This window comes from Danio rerio, chromosome 2, assembly GCF_049306965.1.
Source record: "Danio rerio strain Tuebingen ecotype United States chromosome 2, GRCz12tu, whole genome shotgun sequence".
Taxonomy (NCBI): Eukaryota; Metazoa; Chordata; class Actinopteri; order Cypriniformes; family Danionidae; genus Danio; species Danio rerio.
Genome location: NC_133177.1, coordinates 7,418,531 through 7,438,980, shown reverse-complemented (window position 1 = coordinate 7,438,980; position 20,450 = coordinate 7,418,531). Strand labels below are relative to the sequence as shown.

The 20,450-nt window shown below is 38.2% G+C and overlaps 4 protein-coding genes across 9 annotated transcripts in view; 1 reads left to right on the top strand and 3 right to left on the bottom strand.

Moving 5' to 3' along the window:
• The window catches only part of xpr1b (xenotropic and polytropic retrovirus receptor 1b), a 573,636-nt gene that overhangs the window by 452,384 nt on the left and 100,802 nt on the right, over positions 1 to 20,450 (bottom strand). The window lies entirely within an intron of this gene.
• Positions 1 to 20,450, top strand: part of extl2 (exostosin-like glycosyltransferase 2) — a 47,109-nt gene that overhangs the window by 11,212 nt on the left and 15,447 nt on the right. The window lies entirely within an intron of this gene.
• On the bottom strand, positions 6,574 to 14,798 carry vcam1a (vascular cell adhesion molecule 1a). 2 transcript variants are annotated; one of them, XM_021466770.3, is made up of 6 exons: positions 13,533 to 14,798; positions 13,175 to 13,453; positions 10,946 to 11,251; positions 9,049 to 9,309; positions 8,698 to 8,964; positions 6,574 to 7,047 (listed from the first exon to the last, which is right to left on the bottom strand). In XM_021466770.3, exons 1-6 carry the CDS (start codon positions 13,585 to 13,587, stop codon positions 6,893 to 6,895), a joined length of 1,323 nt encoding a protein of 440 aa, XP_021322445.1. In that variant the 5' UTR covers positions 13,588 to 14,798; the 3' UTR covers positions 6,574 to 6,892. The 2 variants fall into 2 exon arrangements, with proteins under 2 accessions (XP_021322445.1, XP_073779179.1); XM_073923078.1 differs by having other exon boundaries at positions 13,175 to 13,320; positions 13,533 to 14,764.
• The window catches only part of cdc14aa (cell division cycle 14Aa), a 40,486-nt gene continuing 34,984 nt past the window's right edge, over positions 14,949 to 20,450 (bottom strand). For 2 of the 5 annotated variants that reach the window (XM_073914351.1, XM_073914355.1), the window contains exons 13-14: positions 19,500 to 19,622; positions 14,949 to 15,447 (exon numbers count right to left, since the gene is read on the bottom strand). In XM_073914351.1, coding sequence (XP_073770452.1) covers positions 15,399 to 15,447; positions 19,500 to 19,622 — 172 coding nt within the window. In that variant the 3' untranslated portion in view covers positions 14,949 to 15,398. 5 annotated transcript variants of the gene reach the window in all.

Here is a 20,450-nt window from a genome sequence, read left to right as displayed (position 1 = left end):
AATGGAATAAAAATATTTATTTAAAGTTATTGAGGGGAGAGTAAGTTAACTTTAATTCCTTCATGTTGTCTCGACACAAATGAAATGTGTGGAACCCAGCATTTTTTCAATGTAGCAACCAACACATGAGTTTTCTTAAGCCTTTAGTTGTTGTTTATTAAACCAAAATTAGTGGACAGTTTTTCAGAAACAATGTCATCTTCACTCAAACACAAATGTTTTTTGCTTCTAGTTCAAATGTTAGTGCTACTAGAGGTGGATGGGTGTGGGGGGCATTGGTTTATGTCCAATCCACCTGAATTTGTAACGTCAACTTTTATCTATTTTTGTTGGGATACTTGAAACATCCACGCAGGTGTGTTGAGGCAAGTTGGAGCTAAACCCTGCATGGACACCGGCCCTCCATGATCAAGATTGGTGACCCCTGGTCTAGGGGGTCGAATCGAGATTGCGATGTTTTAGCGATTAATCGTGCAGCTCTAGTGAAACCCTGCATTTTTGACAGCGTTCATTGTTCAAAACGTAAAGAAATTTTAGTTTTAGTACCTGACATTGATTTACAAAATAATAAAAGCACTTATAAATAACACCGTAGTGGGCAGGGCGATTTGGCAAAAACATAAAATCTAGGTTTTTTTATAAAGTTTGACCGATTCACGATTTCGATTTTTATTTTATTTTTTTTATTGTGTTACTAGTCTTCTCAAAACATTACAACATGACTGAAGTAACATTCTCTTTAAAAGTAACTTGAAAAACCATCTGCTTAAAGGGCCATGAAACCCCCTCGTTTCAGCAGGGTGTTTTCACACCTCTACTTTGGAAAAAGTCAGAAAAGTGGGCGTGTCCAGCTCTGTTTAGGGGGGAGTGTAGGAGGAAGAAAAGAGGCTTGGTGGGGGAGTGTCTATTTGGGCACGCGCGAGTTTCAGAGTCAAAACACAAAACCACAGTGTACAATGTGACTGTGTTTACATGGACATCTGTAGTCGAATTATTTGCCAGATTATTAAATGTTGGACTTTAACTGCAGTTTGGCTCTTTCATTCAGGGAATTCATTCATGTCCCTCCCGACAAACGTGATATTTGATTCAAGGAACTGCTCTAAGCGTGTATTTTTCATGCAATGATTGATACCGCACAGCGAATGAGAGAAAAAAAAACTCAGCATTTCCCGGAAACTTAGATGCACACGGCAGGTAACGTCAGAAAGCCGCGTGTGTTATTCCGGTCACAAAATCCAACACGAGGTTATAGTTTGGTTGTAACTGTTAGTGCTAACTTGTTTACACTCGTTGCAATAGTTTGTTTGATACGAATAAAATACGAACTGAATAAACAAAGAGCACTGGTCGCTCACTTACCAAATCTGTAGAGACAGGACAATCACCAGCAACTAGAGCCGCGTCTTTATTTAGAGGAGACTTAAGCGAATCTGGATCTCAGCGTTTGCAGATGAGAACAGCTCTCAGGTAAACAATAATCCTCCTTGGTCACGTAAGTTATTGTTGTAAGTTATAGGTGTCCTAATAGTGTTTATAGCAGTGTGGGACACATATACGACTGTCAACAGCTCAAAAATTGTGTTTTGGTGTTTCGTGACCCTTTAAGGAACATTGTATTTTTAATGGCCATGTCATACATAAATTAACCAAGGTGTAAATGAATGTAAAACAAATTCACGAGTTAAATAGCGTTGCTGAAGATTTGAATGAGAAATATTTGTGTAAATATTGCAGTTGCAGGAATACAGAGGTATTTTCTGCAAGTTTTGCTGAGCCTAGAAAAGATTGGCTGTCAGCTCGGCTTTGGCTTTGTCTTCTGATTAAATGACAGGTTTTAAAGCTGCGCTGTGTTTTTCATGGCAGGTTTTTACGTCCTTCATACGTCCCATGTTGAGATGGAGTTTATCGACTTGATGAGGGAATGTCTTGACAATCCACATAGACGTGACTCAGACTAATGCAACAAGTAAAATCCTACATGACTTTATGCTTTAACAGGCAGTCAAGCAGATCTTACACCAGAAGCGCCGCGACAAGGCGAGCACATGACAGTTTAAACTATCACACACCAAACGCACCAACATTCGCATGATATTTAACATGAAACTAATCAGATGGCGCTCTGTGCCGCGGCTGAAATATGACCTGCCTCCTGAATCGTGGCTGGGCGGCGCTGGTGTGTTCATAGAAACCTGTTTAGAATTCTAAAATCCATGGCGCTGCGCGGCGCATAGCCGAGACGCGCTTCTGGTGTGCTTCCTGCTTCATAGAATGAACCAAAGCGCATTGGTGCCATTATTATGTATTAAATATATATATTTTTAAAAATCGCGATTTCTCGATTTGATTCAAAATTAAATTGTCTTAAAACGTAAATTCGAATTAATTGAAAAAATCTGAAAAATCGCCCAGCCCTACGCCATACTCAAAATCATAGAACAACAAGGATTGTAAAATTAGGTCTCTATACCCGATGAACCAAAAACACCAATATATAATATATGATTCCATCCAGAAATGTTGTGTAGACTCAAGCAAGTATTTTTGATGTCTACATCAACAAGGCTTAAAACTGGCTTCAAAACAAAGCAATAACAGCCATCAACATGCTCGATGTCATCAGGAAGAGATTTCCTCAAACCGTTAAGAGTGTTAGAGATCTGTCAGCGTACAGACAAAACAACAGATATCATAATACAGTCATACTGGAACTTCTGTTCATTTCTATCCATACCGTTTCAGAATATGGGCTTTATTTTAACTTGCGATATATTTATACATTAACACATTAAATGAACAGACCTTTGATTTCATTGAATTTGTCATTTGTTAGAGAGTTGGTCTCAGTATTCAGCAGTGAAAGTTAAAAGAACAAATTTTCTACTTTGACAGGTTTTGATTTTGAATGGGGCGGCATTGTAGCTCGTTGGTTAACACTGTCACCTCACAGCAAGAAGGTCACTGGTTCGAGTCCTGGTTGTGCCATTTGGCTTTTCTGTGTGGAGTTTGCATGTTCTCCCCATGTTGGCATGGGTTTCCTCCACAACCCAAACTCATGCGCTATAGGGAAATTGGGTAAGCTAATTTGGCGGTAGTGTATGAGTGTGTGTGTGTGTGTGTGAATGTGAGAGTGGGTGTTTTCCAGTACTGGGTTGCGACTGGAATAACTGGCGTATATGGCAGCGTGTTCCAGTTTCAGCCAATATCCAGCAACTTCGCACAGCCATTGAAAAGGACTGAAACATTCCACAGGCCACAATCAACAACCTGATCAACTCTGTGAGATGGAGATGAGTTGCAACTGCGTGAGGCAAATAGTGGTCCACCAGATACCGACTGGTTTGTATTCAGTTAAGCTACATTAAGTAAAAAAAAATCTTACAAAACTGATGTGTAATTACTCAAGAATTTTAAAACCCCTGAGAGTACTTAATAAGCAGCAGTCTATTTCAACACCTGAATGTTAGATCAAGAGTGGGACTTCCTGGGCTAAATGTGACAAACGCGTGGAAGACCGATAACGGCAACAATGAGAAGTCACACAAATCCCACATTCAAACTTCCTTTGTTTTTGATGGGAAGGGAAAGTCGGGAAAGGCATTTCCTTTAATTCGTGCCAAGATTTTAACTTTGATTGTAGATTGTTTGGGATCCTACTACACAATATAAATGTGATGATGAGGACCAATGTTCTATTAAGACATGTCCATTGGAACAAAGAGGAGACCGTTATATCCTTCCAATTTCTTTTGTCCACGTTGTTAATTCAGGAAAAACTTTATATACGTTGACACACCAGTTTATATACGCATACATACAGTTGAAGTCAGAATTATTAGCCACCTTCGATTTTTTTTCTTTTTAAAATATTTTCCAAATGATGTTTAACAGAGCAAGGAAATTTTCACAGTATGTCTGATAATATTTTTCCTCCTAGAGAAGGTCTTACTTGTTTTGTTTCGGCTAATATAAAAGCAGTTTTTAATTTTTTAAACACCATTTTAGGGACAAAATTATTAGCCCCTTTAAGCTGTAGTTTTTCTCAATAATCTACAGAATAAACCATTATTATACAATAACTTGCCTAACTACCCTAACCTGCCTAGATAACCTAATTAATCTAGTTAAGCCTTTAAATGTCACTTTAAGCTGTATAGAAGTGTCTTTACAAATATCTAGTCAAATATTATTTACTGTCATCATGACAAAGATAAAATAAATCAGTTATTAGAAATGAGTTATTAAAACTATTATGTTTAGAAATGTGCTGAAAAAATCTGCTCTCCGTTAAACAGAAATTGGGGAAAAAATAAACAAGCGGTCTAATAATTCAGGGGGGCTAATAATTCTGACTTCAACTGTATAAACCTGTGTACACACACACACACACACACACACACGCACGCGCACACACAGTGGTGTAAATTAACAAATTACAAATACTTAAATTACTGTAATTGACTAATTTTTCTCAGAAATAATAATTCCCTAAGTAGTTTTAAATATGTGTACTTTTACTTTCCCTTGAGTTCATTTATAGTGCGGTATTGGTACTTTTACTCCACTACTCTCATTCAACCTGCAGTCACTACTTTATTCTATATTCTTTGGGGATTAGAAAAATCTGATTCCTGTCACATCCTGTAATTGCTGTCCAATCAAATTGCACATAGAAGGTAAATTGCATCATAATGAACTACCTCAAGACATGGGTGATTTATAATTGCAGCAAACTGTTTGGAAGGCCTAAAAGTGTCCAAAAGATGTCCAAAATCTTTACACGCATTGACCCAGAGACTGTTTAGATCAGGGGTGTCAAATTCATTTTAGCTCACATGAAGGAAAATCTATTCCCAACTGGGCCGGACCGGTAAAATTATAATATATAAACTTAAAAACAACAACTTCAGATTGTTTTCTTTGTTTTAATTCGATCAACATAAATCATAAAGCTGGAGCCTGAGGAAAACACGATCTTATGACAATTCATATCTATCTGAATTAGAGGCCAATTCATATATTCATATTCGTATGTTTTTGTAAGATTTGCTTATCCACCAGTGACAGTTGGGTTTAATGGTGTGGCTGGGTGCCACTCCTCCTTTTACATATTGTACATTTTCACGGAACTCGTACGAATTATCCAGTAAACCGACAAATCATAAAATAGTTAATAAAAAATGTTGATAAGGCTGTCACACTGTTGCTGATTCAAGCTTCTTGATTGGCTGAAATTTTGCAACAGTTTGCAATTGCGTCATCCAGTGGACATAATAAGAACAGCAGTTTCATTTATGGAATACTTGTTAATTTTTATACTTTACAGAATCATCTCGGGCCGTACGTTTGACACCTCTGGTTTAGTTGCATGTCACTGATAAAAAGATGGCGGATGTTTACTTTATAATGACCAAACACCAAGCAGGCATAAGACGTCAACATGACATCAGATTGACGTTGTACCCCAATATTGTGTGGACGTTGTATTTTGTTTGGAAATAAAAATGGGGTGGACCTCAGAACCTAACATCAGGCCGATGTTAATGTACATTGTAGAGGTCTGCAGCCGTGGGATCTGACCAGATTTCTGCGTCGCGGGAATAAATTTCAGAATAAATTGCGGGAACAGTCGGTAACTGGTTTAATTTTGGACGGGAGCAGGCTGTCTAACAATATCGCTCCTGAGCGAGCGAGAACGCGAATGTATGTGTGTGAATGAGAGAGCGTGATGCTACGTTTAGCTTGTTTGTTGCTGTGTGTGTGTGTGTGCGAATGAGAGGGAGCTTTGTGCTGTGTGTGTGAATTAGAGACAGTGCGTGACGCCTATATGTGTGTGTCACTTGCTTGGTGCTAATGTGTGTGTGTGTCTGTACATACAGCTTGTTATAGGCTGTCTGGACTCTGTATAGCTGAGTGGTTTTCGGTTTTGTTCTCCCCTGTTAGCGGATACAGGTGTGGCGGGTAGAAAACGGGAAGGGTCGGGCAGTGGGACAACAAATGCTAAATATAAGCGGGAGCGGTCGGGTTCAGGCTAAATCCTGGCGGGAGCGGGATTCAAAATTTAGTGGCGTGCAGATCTCTAGTCCAACGTCCCAACCTAAAATCAACATCCAATGATGTTACAGCTTGACGTTGTGTGGACGTTACCACTCTGACGTCTATCAGATGTTCGATGCCATACCTGACAAATAAATGTCAGTATTTGACGTCAATTTGACACAATATTGGATTTTTGTCACTCTCAAAATCAACACAACCTAAAATCAACCAAATATCAGCGTCATTTGACATCGTTATTAAACATCAAAACAATGTTGTCCTTAGAGTAATCATACAGCGGCAAGAAATATAACATGAGCACTCTTTTCACGACGCCAATTAATTTCATAATTTACATGTAATGCAGTGAGATTCAGATTTTTTTAAACTGGACGGAAGTGTCTGAATATAATTCAGTCTATTAGCAATCTACATCTAATAAAATGCATATTGAAAACATGAAATGAAAGTGTTCACTCCCTTTCAAATAAAATGTCAAAATATGGGCTAAATAATCAGATTCACAACAGATTAGTGTCAAAAATAAACAAAATTTATTCTGATCTGAATTCTTGCTCACAAACAAGCAAAATATCAAGATTAAAAATGACAATGAACAAGTATTTTGGAGTTCACCGTGGTTGCAGTTCAGCACTGTGATCTTTAAAAACTTTCAATAGAATTAAATCAAATTATTCTTGATGTAAATAAGCATGACAATTTTCTTCCAGTAAATAAGCTACACTTACTCTGTTACAATTGAATGAAGACAGAAAACCAATAACCGCAGAAAACTGTCCAGGGTTGTATTCACCTGTCCATGAGATGATGTCCTGATGAATGCTTCTGTTTAGTTCAGTTCTGTCAAGTTGCAGGATTCGCTCCTGGCTTTCTTTCTGCAGTGTCGGATCAGGAGCCCAACAGCTGTCAACAGCGACACTGACCCAACAGCAGGTATTATGGCTACAGGCAGGTCTGGCATTAGGTCAGGCATGCTCTGTCGTGCTAGATTATTTAGAAGTAAAAAAAAAAAAAAAACATCACTAAAATACTCCATCACTACATAAGTTATGATAATAGTCATAATGATAAAAAGGAAACAAAGAAAAGTCAAAATTTCTATAAAATTTCAATATTGAGCATGTATAAAATCCAAAATGTGAATTGCCTTCAGCCTAAATGATTATAAGCAACATAACTACCTATCAGGCACAGGAAGTCAACATGACATCAGATAGACGTTGTATCTCAATGTCGTGGGGACCTTGCGCGATGTCAGGCCTACGTCAATGTCCAACGTCCAACCTAAAATCAACCAAATATCAACATCTAATGCTGTTACAGCTTAACGTTGTGTGGACATTACCACTATGATGTCTATCAGACATTGGATTTTGGTTGCCAAACCTGACTATAAATGTCAGTATTTAACATCAATATGACGTTGGTTTAAGATGTTGGCTCGACATTAGATTTTGGTGCCTTTCCAACACAACCCAAAATCATCCAAATATCAAGTGATGTTGTTATTGGACGTCAAAATATTATTGTCCTTGGACGCTGGCTAGACATTGAATTTTGGTCACCTGACATCGCGACCTAAAGCTAAACTAATAATAACGTTTTATGACATTGTGTGCCTGGTGGGTAAAAATAATGTAACACATTATAATCAGTAACTTTGGGTGCTTTCACACCTGCCTTATTTAGTTCGATTGAATCGCACTAGAGCTCGTTTCCCCTTTTGGTGCGGTTCGTTTGGGCAGGTGAGAATGCAGCAATCGTACTCAAGTGCACACCAAAAGTGGACCAAATAAGCGTACCGAGACGTGCTTGAAGAGGTGGTCTCGGTACACTTTCAAACAAACCCTGGAGCGGTTCGTTTATGGTGAGAATAAGATCCGTACTAAAACAGGTACAACCGCAAAAAGTACTGCGCGTTTTGGACTAATTCAGCTGCCGTAGGAAGTGCGCTGTGCATTATGGGATATGAAGGAAAAATATTTGTTGACAGCGCTTTACCAACAGAGAGAGAGAGGGGAAAACATTACCTGATGGATCGTTGGTAATATTTACACAAGATGACAATGTCGCAGTTTAGCTAAATTAATTCACGTCTCCTCCCGAAGTGACGAGCGATGCATTAAACACTGTTTTCCAGCCGCGGCCCCGCTTCATTTTCATAATGTATAGTTTCTCTAAAGCAGGGATACAATCAACCAGTGCAGTCGTCCCTCCAGAGTAAAAGGTTTTGTTTACCTGCGGGAGTTCACTGGCATTTTCCCGCACGTGAATTCTGACCAAGCAATAAGCAGTTTAGGAAATATGTTCAACAACATCTGGCCAATGAGAGATGTGGATTTTGTCAGATGACTGCATTTTGGTTCGTTTCAACTGGTTCGGACCAAAGCCAGCAGTGTGGTGTGAAAACGACCCAAAGACGGCAGAAAATGCAACAATGTATCATTTATTGCCCTTGGTCCGGACCAAATGAAGCCAACTACAGATGTGAAAGCACCCTTTGTCTACATTTGACTAGATGTACACCCTATGTCAGATTTAGCAACAACACAAAACAATATTAATAAAAATCTTATTGAATCTGCACATTGGTTGCTACGCCTAGTCAAAATCTTCAGGTTGATGTAAACTTACCTTTCACTCTAATCTCAATTGTGCTTCGCTCAATCCCAATGTCATTTTTTGCTTCACAAATGTAAGTCCCTGCATCTGTTATTTGGATTGATGGGAGGTTTAAGAGAGCAGCTGATTGGCTGTGACCTCCTGTTTCAGCATTCTGGGACTGTCTAGAGATTGTCAGTTCAGCCAGTGTGCCGTCTGAAGAACAGAATATGGTTATATTTTCTCCTTCTTCTAGCTCTCCACTGTGGCTTAGTTGGATTTTGGGGGTGTTTGGAGGACCTGCATTTAAACAAAGGTTAAAGATCATGGACTTGGAGATCATAGACAATGTATTTAATTTCAGTTTAAAGTTAATTCACCCACCTAAAACAATGACCTCTATGCTTTTTTGCAGGCTTCCCAGGTCATTGCTCGCGTTGCACTGGTACCAACCTGCCTGCGACCTGGAAGCATTGTTTATAATGAGCTTGTCATTTTGGCTCTGAGGTTCAGGATCAGCCTCTTCATGTTTCCACCACGATATTTTGGGTTTGGGATTTCCATCTGCATGGCATGTTATCTCAAAATTTTCACCAAGCTTTACTGAGGCTTTGTAACTGGAAATGGTTATAGTTCCTGGACCATCTTAGAAAGAAACATTAAGTTTTTGTTAGTTTCAGGACAAATGAAAAGTGATTTAATTCTTGTCAATAGCTTACTACAGGAATATTCCAGGTTCAGTACATGTAAAACTCAATCGAACGCATTTGGGGCATAATGCGTATTGTTATCTCAAAGACCATCTTACTTTATCCATTTAATCCAACCGGTCACAATTTCTGGAAGCTCTAAAAGTGATATTGTTAGCTTTGGGCAAGAAACATAACCTTTAAATGAGGGGTACTCAACCCTGTTCCTGGAGATCTGCCTTCCTCCAGAGTTTACCTTCAACTCATCAAACATACCTGAACTAATTATTTAAGACCTGAAGCAGCACTTGATAAATAGAGGTAGGTGTGTTTGCTATGGGTTGCAACTGAAATCTGCAGGAAGGTAGATCCCCAGGAACAGGGTTGGTGACCCCTGCTCTACAGGAAGATAGATCTTCAAAAACAGGGTTGGTGACCCCTGCTCTACAGGAAGATATATCTCCAGGAACAGGATTGTTCACCCCCGGTCTACAGTAAGATGGATCTCCAGGAACAGGGTTGGTCACCCCTGCTCTACAGTAAGATGGATGTCCAGGAACAGGGTTGGTGACCCCTGCTCTACAGTAAGATGGGTCTCCAGGAACAAGGTTGGTCACCCCTGCTCCCCTGCTCTATAGTAAGATAGATCTTCAAAAACAGGATTGGTGACCCCTGCTCTACAGTAAGATGGATCTCCAGGAACAGGATTGTTCACCCCTGCTCTACAGTAAGATGGATCTAAAGGAACAGGGATTGTCACCCCTGCTCTACAGTAAGATGGATCTTCAGGAACAGGGTTGGTCACCCCTGCTCTACAGTAAGATGGCTCTCAAGGAACAGGGTTGGTGACCCCTGCTCTACAGTAAGATGGATCTCCAGGAACAGGGTTGGTGACCCCCGCTCTACAGTAAGATGGATCTCCAGGAACAGGTTTGGTCACCCCTGCTCTACAGTAAGATGGATCTCCAGGAACAGGGTTGGTGACCCCTGCTCTACAGTAAGATGGATCTCCAGGAACAGGGTTGGTGACCCCCGCTCTACAGTAAGATGGATCTCCAGGAACAGGATTGGTTACCCCTGCTTTACAGTAGGATAGATCTCCAGGAACAGGGTTGGTGACCCCTGCTCTACAGTAAGATGGATCTCCAGGAACAGGATTGGTTACCCCTGCTTTACAGTAGGATAGATCTCCAGGAACAGGGTTGGTCACCCCTGCTCTACAGTAAGATGGATCTCCAGGAAGAGGGTTGGTGACCCCTGCTCTACAGTAAGATGGATCTCCAGGAACAGGGTTGGTGACCCCCGCTCTACAGTACGATGGATCTCCAGGAACAGGGTTGGTCAACCCTTGCTTTATTGAAGGGGAAAAAATAAAATAAAATAAATTTGATTGAAATGTTTCATTGTGACATGACCAGATCAGGTGAGAACTTATTAATTGTAACCATTAGTATTATAATTGTTGATAATCAAAATCAATTAAATGTGAAGTGAAAGTGAAGTTTAATGATAAATCTATAAGAAATATAAACTTGTGCTGAACCTTGAATAAACCTGTTATAACGGTTTTAGAAAGCGTTACCAAAACTTACATTCAAGAGTCGAATTACGAGTTTTTTCAAAACCATTTGGCAATTTTAGCGTTGCCTTGCAAGTGATATTCTTGCCCAGATTATCAGCAGAATGTGTGTAATTCAACACTGAGGTATAATTCTGCTCATGATCATACAGTTCTTCAGGGTAAGTGTCAGGGCTCACCACAGACTCCTTATCTCCAAGAAGCCACTCAATTTGAAACCTTTCCAAAGGGTAAACGTTGTAGATTGTACAGCTGAGCATCTGTTCCTGATTTGTTATCAAGCTTTTTATTTTGGGCAGTACAGGATCATGTGGAAACGCTGCAAACAATGCACATCCAAATCATTTACACACAACAAATTAGATTATGCATTTCTACCTCTAGATCAGATGTTTAGAATCACCATATTAAACATAATAATGCAAATACATTAACCATAATTGACGAAACACATTATTACTGTATAGTCAATTCCAAGACTACTGCCCTACTAAAAAAAGGCTTTAATGGTTCAATTTCACTACAAATATCATTACAAGCCATTAAAACATTTTTCATTCTTTCATCATTTGCTCATCCCTGTTACAAAACTGTTCGACTTTCTTTCTTTCTTTTTTAAACTAGTGGTAACCATTGACTTCTTGCATTTTTTTCACACTGTTTAAGTTAATGGTTACCTGTTTCTTGCATTTTTTAAAATCTATTATAGTGGGTTCAACTAAAAATATAATAAACTCATAAGTTTGGAACCACTTGAGGGTGAGTAAATAGTGACTAAGATTTAATTTTTGGTTGAACTGTCCATTTATCCATTAAAATCAGGACGTTTAATTGGTTTTAGAGTGTTTTGGACAGTTATATTTGGATTTAGTGGTTTCACATGTCACCAGTAAAAGATAAAGATTGAGACCCACAGGGACTCACAATTAGAGATTGCATTAAAATCAGTGTAATTCTCATCATAAACAAATTCTATATATTTTAATTCATTTTTTAAAATATAGCAATTCGTTCAATAATAAAACTGCTACACACAAATTTATCTTTTTAAGGTCAAGGTATGATTTATTGTCTACCTAGGAGAAATTTGTTTTGGTAAAAAAAAGAGGTTTGCTGTACGTAAAAACCCACAAAGACTACATGTAACAGACATGTAAAAAAAAAAAAAATCATCGAGGCAGTGGCGCAGTAGGTAGTGCTGTCGCCTCACAGCAAGAAGGTCGCTGGTTCAAACCTCGGCTCAGTTGGCGTTTCTTTGTGGAGTTTGCATGTTCTACCTGCCTTCGTGTGGGTTTCCTCCGGATGCTCTGGTTTCCCCCACAGTCTAAAGACATGGTACAGGTGAATTGGGTAGGCTAAATTGTCCATAGCGTATGAGTGTGCGGCTGGAAGGGCATCCGCTGCATAAAAACTTGCTGGATAAGTTGGCGGTAATTTCCGCTGTGGCGACCCCGGATTAATAAAGGGACTAAGCCGACAAGAAAATGAATGAATGAAAAAAAATTAAATAAATTTAATTATAACAATTTATAAATAATACCATGTCCAACCACACCCAAACTCATCTGTTATACTATGCTCTTATCATTTTTTTATCTGCTCCTGTTGTAATTATTATTTTTAATTATTATTTGTACCCAGTCACATTAAATGAAAATTGAACAAAAGGATATTCTAATATATGTTTAGTAGTTTTTTAGGGAAGTTGAGGTACTGTTTATTTAGCACTACTAAGTGGTTCTTTAGCTCATAATCAAATTTGGGTGATTAAAGGGATAATTCAACCCCCCAAAAAATGTTGTTTACTCAAGTTGTCAAATCTTTGAGTTTCTTAATTCAGTTGAACACAAATAAAGACATTTTAAAATCTGAAAACCTGTTGACATTCATATAGTAGGAAAAGCAAATGCAATGAAACTTAATTTTTAGGTTTCTGACATTTTTCAATGAAAAATCTAAACTGGGAAAAAAAATAAAAGGTGAGTAAATGATGACAGAATTATCATTTTTGAGTTAACAATGTCTTTAAGGTATCACCATTTTAGCAGTTAAAGTTGTTTCTATTATGAGCCAAAAACACTTTTATTGCTATTTACAAGAAGATAAAAAGACAACGCAGCATATAGGCTACACTTCAATATTTAAGTTCCAAGCAGCTAGTCAGTGAATAAATATTAGCAACATGTATTACTATTAGCCTATTTATACAAATAACTATAAGGAAAAATATTAGGTTACTTACAGTACACATTTATTGCTGAAGTTTTTTCTGAACGTTCGCTCCCACAGTTAGCTTTACAGACGAGTTTGATGTTGTGTTCAGTCGAGATGCTCCTGATCAGCAGGCGGGAAACAGTCGGCTCGTCCTCAACTACTCCGCCGTGAAATCTGTCAAGTAACGTTTTCCATGTGAAGGTCACATTAACCGAACAGGAATTGCAGCTGCAGGTCAGCCTCAAATCCTCACCAACATGAACCGCAGGGTTTAATGGAGTTAACTTGAGTTTTAAGTCATTTTCCCCTGTGAAAATGTGTCCTCTTGTCAAACTAGTGAAACGTCAACTGTTAAAAGGGAATAATGATATTTGAGGTGTTCTTACCTGCTACGAGAATAATAATCCACAACGCAAAGGGGATGCATTTCACTCCGAACATGGTAGATTTGCTTTAGTTGTATCTTCAGCATGTGGACTCAGAAACAGCTGCAGTAGCTCTTGGATACTTCCAGCACTGGTTTCCTGACCAAAATTCCATCACTTTCTTTTTCTACCTTTCAGACTTCCAGCCACACCTGCTAACGTTCTCCTCATTTCTTTAAACTGTGCATAAAACTAACCCCCTCTACGTTTTTAATTTAACATCAATTTTAATATACTGTTTTGAATGTAAGAAAATACACCTAAATATTTATCACACATTTTGGTTTTCTCGTTTTTAAAATGTGAGTCTATACAGAAAGCATAATCGCTACGTTTGAAATGCATAAAACATTATTATTAACCCCAACAGATCAATCTATGCCAAGTGAAACCCTTATTCTGAAATGTACTTGAGCCTATAAAAAATACATTAAACAATAAGTGACCACACTAAAGTATATTAAAAACTCTGTTCATTCATTTTTTCTTCTTGCAAACAGTTGGCCAAAACCTGGGATATTTAGGACATTTTAGACAACATGGTAACTGGTTTGAGTCCCGGCTGGGTCAGTTGGTGTTTTTGTGTGGAGTTTGCATGTTTTCACGTGTTTCCTCTGGGTGCTACGGTTTCCCACACAGTCCAAAGACATGTGCTATAGGTGAATTGGGTAAACAAAATTGTCCGTAGTGTACAAGTGTGTGTGTGAATGAGTGTGTATTGATGTTTCTCAGTACTGGGTTACAGCTGGAAGGGCATCCACTGTGTAAAACAGGGGTGTCAAACTCAATTCCTGGAGGGCCGAAGCCCTGCACAGTTTAGTTCCAACCCTGCTCCAACACACTTACCTGTAGGTTTCAAACAAGCCTGAAGGACTCAATTAGTCTGATCAGGTGTGCTTAATTAGGGTTGGAACTAAACTGTGCAGAGCTGCGGCCCTTTTGGAACTGAGTTTGACACCTGTGGTGTAAAACATATTCTAGAACAGTTGGTGGTTCATTCCGCTGTGGCGACCCCTGATGAAAAAAGGGACTAAGGCTAAGGAAAATGATTGAATGAATAACATACATTTAATTACCATTTCAGGCAGTGTAATCCTTAAAGTTAATTGTTATAAAATATACTTGTCGAGTTTAAGTATACAAACTACTTACTAATGGCATTTAGCGGTTCTTATGGTAAATATTACAATTTTAAATGGTAGGATCTTTATACATGCACACACACACGCAAACTTCAAATAAATGCAGGCTTGGTGAGCTGTGGGGACTTTAAAAAACATAAAAAATCTTACAGTTCTAAAACCTTTAACAATAATGTATATAACATTGACAGTCTTTTTGTACACACGAATAATGACCATTTCATATCTTTACCAGTTCAGATAACTTATAATGACAGCAGATGTTTAATAATGTTTGCATCTTAATTACATTGGTTAAAATGACAACTATCTGTACAAAACATTTAAAAATCATCTCTGTACAATAATATTACTACATAACTGAATCAAAACCATGATCATGTATATTTCTGCATGTACAGCTGCTTAGATTTACATTACAATTGTGACTTTCTAAAGAGAGAGAGAAAATACCCTTGATTTATTTAATATTAGTCACAAAAATGTAGATTTTTAATGTAGAAAAAATAATAATGACTCAATATTTTTGTTATTAATACATCTGGCTTACAGATATTACCTTCTAATCTGAAACACTGCATAAATGTATTAACACTTTAGTCCAGCTTGAGATTTTCTAAATACAAATTCCACATTTTATTGAGAAATGATCCATCCATGGTCAAAGCGTCAGGTGTGATGGCCTTCAGTGTATAACCATAGCCTTAGTACTGAGCATATTCAGACTGAAGGGACTGTGGAGAGACAGAGAGATTGTCATTAACTGAGGTGAAAGACGTGTGCAAACTAGATAGCATACATTACCCAAATTAATAAGTACACTATACATCATATACTTTTAAGTTGTACAAATGCAACAGTAAGCACTAACAGCAAAGTATTAAACATATTTGGAATCCTCAAACTACATTGATTATACTAAATTGAAAATACACTACACTAACTGACAGAAGTCTTGTCGCCTATCCATGTTTTAGGGAAAACAAATAATATCTTGACTTTTAGTTGATCATTTGGTGTCAGAAGGGGTTTATATGAAAGGCAAGGTAATCTAGATTACACTAATTTTACCAAAATAAAATATGATCATGCCTTGAGTTTTAATAATTTAATTAGGACAGTAAGCTCTGACTTTGCTTAGACAAAAGTCTTGTCACTTTAACAGAAATAATGTCCAGTATAGAATATAAAGTCATGCTGCAGTGGAGAAAGAATGAATATTATGTCTGACTCCATCATGAGCTTGGAGGACTGCATCCATACAGCTCTGCAATGAGCCAAATAACTTATTAATAAAGTCATCTGGAATGGCGAAGAAAGCGTTCATGCAGGACTCTCAGAGTTCCTCAAGATTCTTTGGATTCATCTTCAATGCCTCTTCCTTTATCTTACCCAAGACATGCCTAATAATGTTCAAATCTGGTGACTGGGCTGGCCAATCATGCCGTACCTTGATCTTTGCTTTCAGGAACTTTGATGTGGAGGCTGAAGTATGAGAAGGAGCGCTATCCTGCTGAAGAATTTGCCCTCTCCTGTGGTTTTTAATGTCTTGATACCTCAGGCTGTTGATGTTGCCATCCACTCTGCAGATCTCTCTAACGCCCCCATACTAAATGTAACCCCAAACCATGATTTTTCCTTCACCAAACTTGACTGATTTCTATGAGAATCTTGGGTCCATGCGGGTTCCAATAGGTCTTCTGCAGTGTTTGTGATGATTGGGATGCTATTCAGCAGATGGTTCATCAGAAAAATCTACCTTCCACTTTCCCAAATGATCAACTAGAAGTTATTATTTATTGCTCTTACAACTGGAATCAACGACAAGACTTTTGTCAGGTAGTGCATGCATCTTTACTGTAAAATGTTTAAATTACTCTTAATTTTGCACACTAACTTATGCTAGTCTACCACAACGCTCCCGGCAAAAAAAACTATAAATGCTTATTTGCGATATTAACAGCAATTTACATTCAAGTTCAAGTCTAAAAAAGGAGAAATATGAACATGAAATGTGCCCAAAAGAGATCATGGTTTCAAATTCCTTTACCACCACACTGAGCTGAAATATAAAGCAGCAATCAGCATTCAGAAATTGTAGATAGCTGCACCTTTGTTTGCACAATTATGCATTTCAGGTTGTCTACACTGAAGCGGAACTACAGCATTTTTAAAACGTTCCATTTTTGCAGGCTGAAGATGCTGGAGTAGTGAACGACAGGCGTAACTGTAACAAATCTTATGAGTTTTAGGACCAGATTTACCAATCAGCAAATTTGTGCACAATTCCAAAACAGACCTCACAGGCATGGACATTTCTGCAGATGATGTCAACATAGCTGAGACAAATAATTCTAGAAGGGATACAGCTGCAGCCGGAGGTTAACAAGATTTATTGATGTTATTTATTAAATTACTCAATAATTGTATATCATTACCGTCCACCCCCACCCCAACTCTAAACCCAACCACCACAGTGATGTACAAACAATAAATTACAGCGAGAATCATTATTTTATACTACATTACCCAATAAACTGTATTTTATTCACATCTACCCCCACTCCAACCCTCACAGTAATGTAAAAAAAATAATTACAATGAGAATTATCAATATTATTTGTTAAATTACTCAGTTACTGTATTTTATTAATGTCCACCCCAACCTTAATCCCAACCTTCACAGCAATGTAATGGTAATTTTAAGGAGAATTATTGAAATTTTTTATTAAATTACCCAATAATTGTGTTTTATTAACCCCCACCCCAATGCTAAACCCAATCCTCACAGTAATGTAAAAACAGTCATTATAACAAGAATTGTCTATATTATTTATTAAATTACTCAATTATTGTATTTTATGAACGTCCACCCCCACCTCAACGCTAAACCCAATCTTCACAGTAATGTAAAAACAGTCATTATAACGAGAATTGTCTATATTATTTGTTAAATTACTAAATTTTTGTATTTTATGAACGTCCACCCCCACCCCAACGCTAAACCCAATCCTCACAGTAATGTAAAGACAGTCATTATAACGAGAATTGTCTATATTATTTATTAAATTACTCAATTATTGGATTTTATGAACGTCCACCCCCACCTCAAGGCTAAACCCAATCCTCACAGTAATGTAAAACAGTCATTATAACGAGAATTGTTCATTAAATTACCCAATAAATTAACGTCTACCCCCACCCCAACCCTCACAGTAATGTAAAAACAGTCATTATAACGAGAATTGTCTATATTATTTATTAAATTACTCAATTTTTATATTTTATTAACGTCCACCCCACCCCAACGCTAAACCCAATCTTCACAGTAATGTAATGACAGTCATTATAACAAGAATTGTCTATATTATTTATTAAATTACTCAATTATTGTATTTTATGAACGTCCACCCCCACCTCAACACTAAACCCAATCCTCACAGTAATGTAAAACAGTCATTATAACAAGAATCATTCATTAAATTACCCAATAAATTAACGTCTACCCCCACCCCAACCCTCACAGTAATGTAAAAACTGTAATTATACAGAGTATTGACAATATTATTAATTAAACTACCTATTAAACTGCATTTTACTAACACTCACCCCAACCCTCACAGTAACATATAAATGGAAATGATTGTTGTACAGTATCACAACAAATATACTATACTGATGTGTGTATCCACGGCTGTATCCCTTATAGACTAATTTAACCAAAGCAGGTGGAGCTTTACTGTTCACAGATAGCAAACAAGAATTCCAACCCAAATCTAAAACACTTTTAACTGTGGAGTGTGAGGTAAGACAAGCTAATGGGATAGTTCACCCAAAAACATACTGTCAAGTGGTTGCAAATCTTCATAAGTTTCTAAATTCCAAAGCAAGCGAGAACCTTGTAGCCATTGACATCCATGGTAAGAAACAAATACTATGGAAGTCAATGGTTGCAGATTTCTTCAACACTCAAAACAGATAAAGAAAGCCAAATTGGTTTGGAACTAGTAAATGGTTTTAGTTTGGGCTAAACTATCCCTCTAATATCTAAAACTTGACAATTTACCCTTTTTGGATAGGAAATACTGACTTAATCATTCACATGAAAGAAAAAAAAACAAGTTTGGAACAACATAAAGGCAAACCGTTCCTTTAAAGTAGGAAATAAAAAACAGAGAGCACAATAATACTGTTGCACAGACGCAGTAGGTGAGGCCAGAGGAAAAATGGGAGGTGAAGGAAAGTTAGTTGTGGAGCTGAAGTTGGAGTGAAAATCAAGGGCTGAAGAGATGATGAAGGCGGCCAAATGATCACTCACTGGAATAGATCTGCTGAGGTAGCGTCCTGGAAACCCATTTAGTCCAGTGCGCAATGGGCCTCTACGAGGGCCCGGCCGACCGCCAGAGAACATCCCAAAACCAGTTCTGTTCACAGGCCTGACAGTGCGATTAGCGCTAATTGTGTTTGTTGCGATGAGGCCGTTGGGATTGGTGTTGGCCTCCTGATTGAAGTTTAAATGGGAAGGAGGAAGTCTGGGGTCAGCAGTGGTGTACCCAAAACTGAAGCCAGATGAAGGAATGGGAGGACCCTGGGCCGGGGCAGGAGGTGGGGAAGGTGGAAAGGAGGAAGGAGGGGTGCTGCTGTCATCATCATTGAGGCTGTTGTCATCGTAGAGGTTGCCAAGGGAATGGGCTAAACGGGGATTGATACTATGTGGAGCGAATAAGGCGGGGTTAACAACATTTCTAACAAAATACACACTAGCTGTGGAGACAAATTGCTGTACCTCTGTAGATTGCCGGCGGAGGAGGAAGGGTTTCGCATCAGTGGTTCAGTGGAGGAGGGATGGAAGAGTGGAGCTTTGGTTGTCTTGGGAGGAGAAATGGTTCCTGGTGCTGGGTTTATCCCACTGCCAAAGATTTTAAATTGCAGAGTTTATTAAACTGTTTACTCATCTTTTATGAAGATCCCAATAAAAGGAGATTTCCAATGAATAATCATTGCAAACACGGGAAGTGCTTTAGTGCAATAGTATTTTAAACATCACAGCAACTCTTGGGCAAAAGTCAACCAGCTGAAATTGCATCCTTGAAATACCTCTTTGGCCATATTTCAGAATGGAAAAAAAAAACATCCAAGTTTTTTATCAAATTCATTTCATATTTAAAATCAAATCAATTCAAACCAAAATCAAACAACGTTTTGTTGCCTATGATCAGATAGAGTTGACATGTACAGTTCTAATTGTGGATCTCTGAGGCACTTTTATGGCCAGGTCATCATTGTAGATGAAAACTGTTTCACAACTGACTAACTTGGCTAAAAAAAAAAAAGAGTATTTTTTATTTGGCAAACTATCCCTTTAAGGCATAAGGTGTGTATGATGTAAAGCTGAGCAGCACAGACCGATTGGTGTATGGTGTATGTAGCGAAGGCCAGCTAGTCAAGTGCTGTGCAGGTAAACCTCACTCCTCTAACTTCTAAAGGCGCTCTAGCGACAGATGTTAGAGGCCATGGTCTTTAGCCTCCTTGTTAGAGCAACCGACTCCCGTAGGAAGAGTCGCCATGTTTGATCCCAGCTCGAAGCAGGCTGAGTGGTGTAGGACTGATGGGGTAATATATGACATTGATAAATTGTGAGATTAATTCAACAGACCACTGCTCATACTGTGCCTACTGGATCTTATTACTAAAAAGGCATATGCACTAGCCCAGAAAAATGTATTCGTCCTATAAT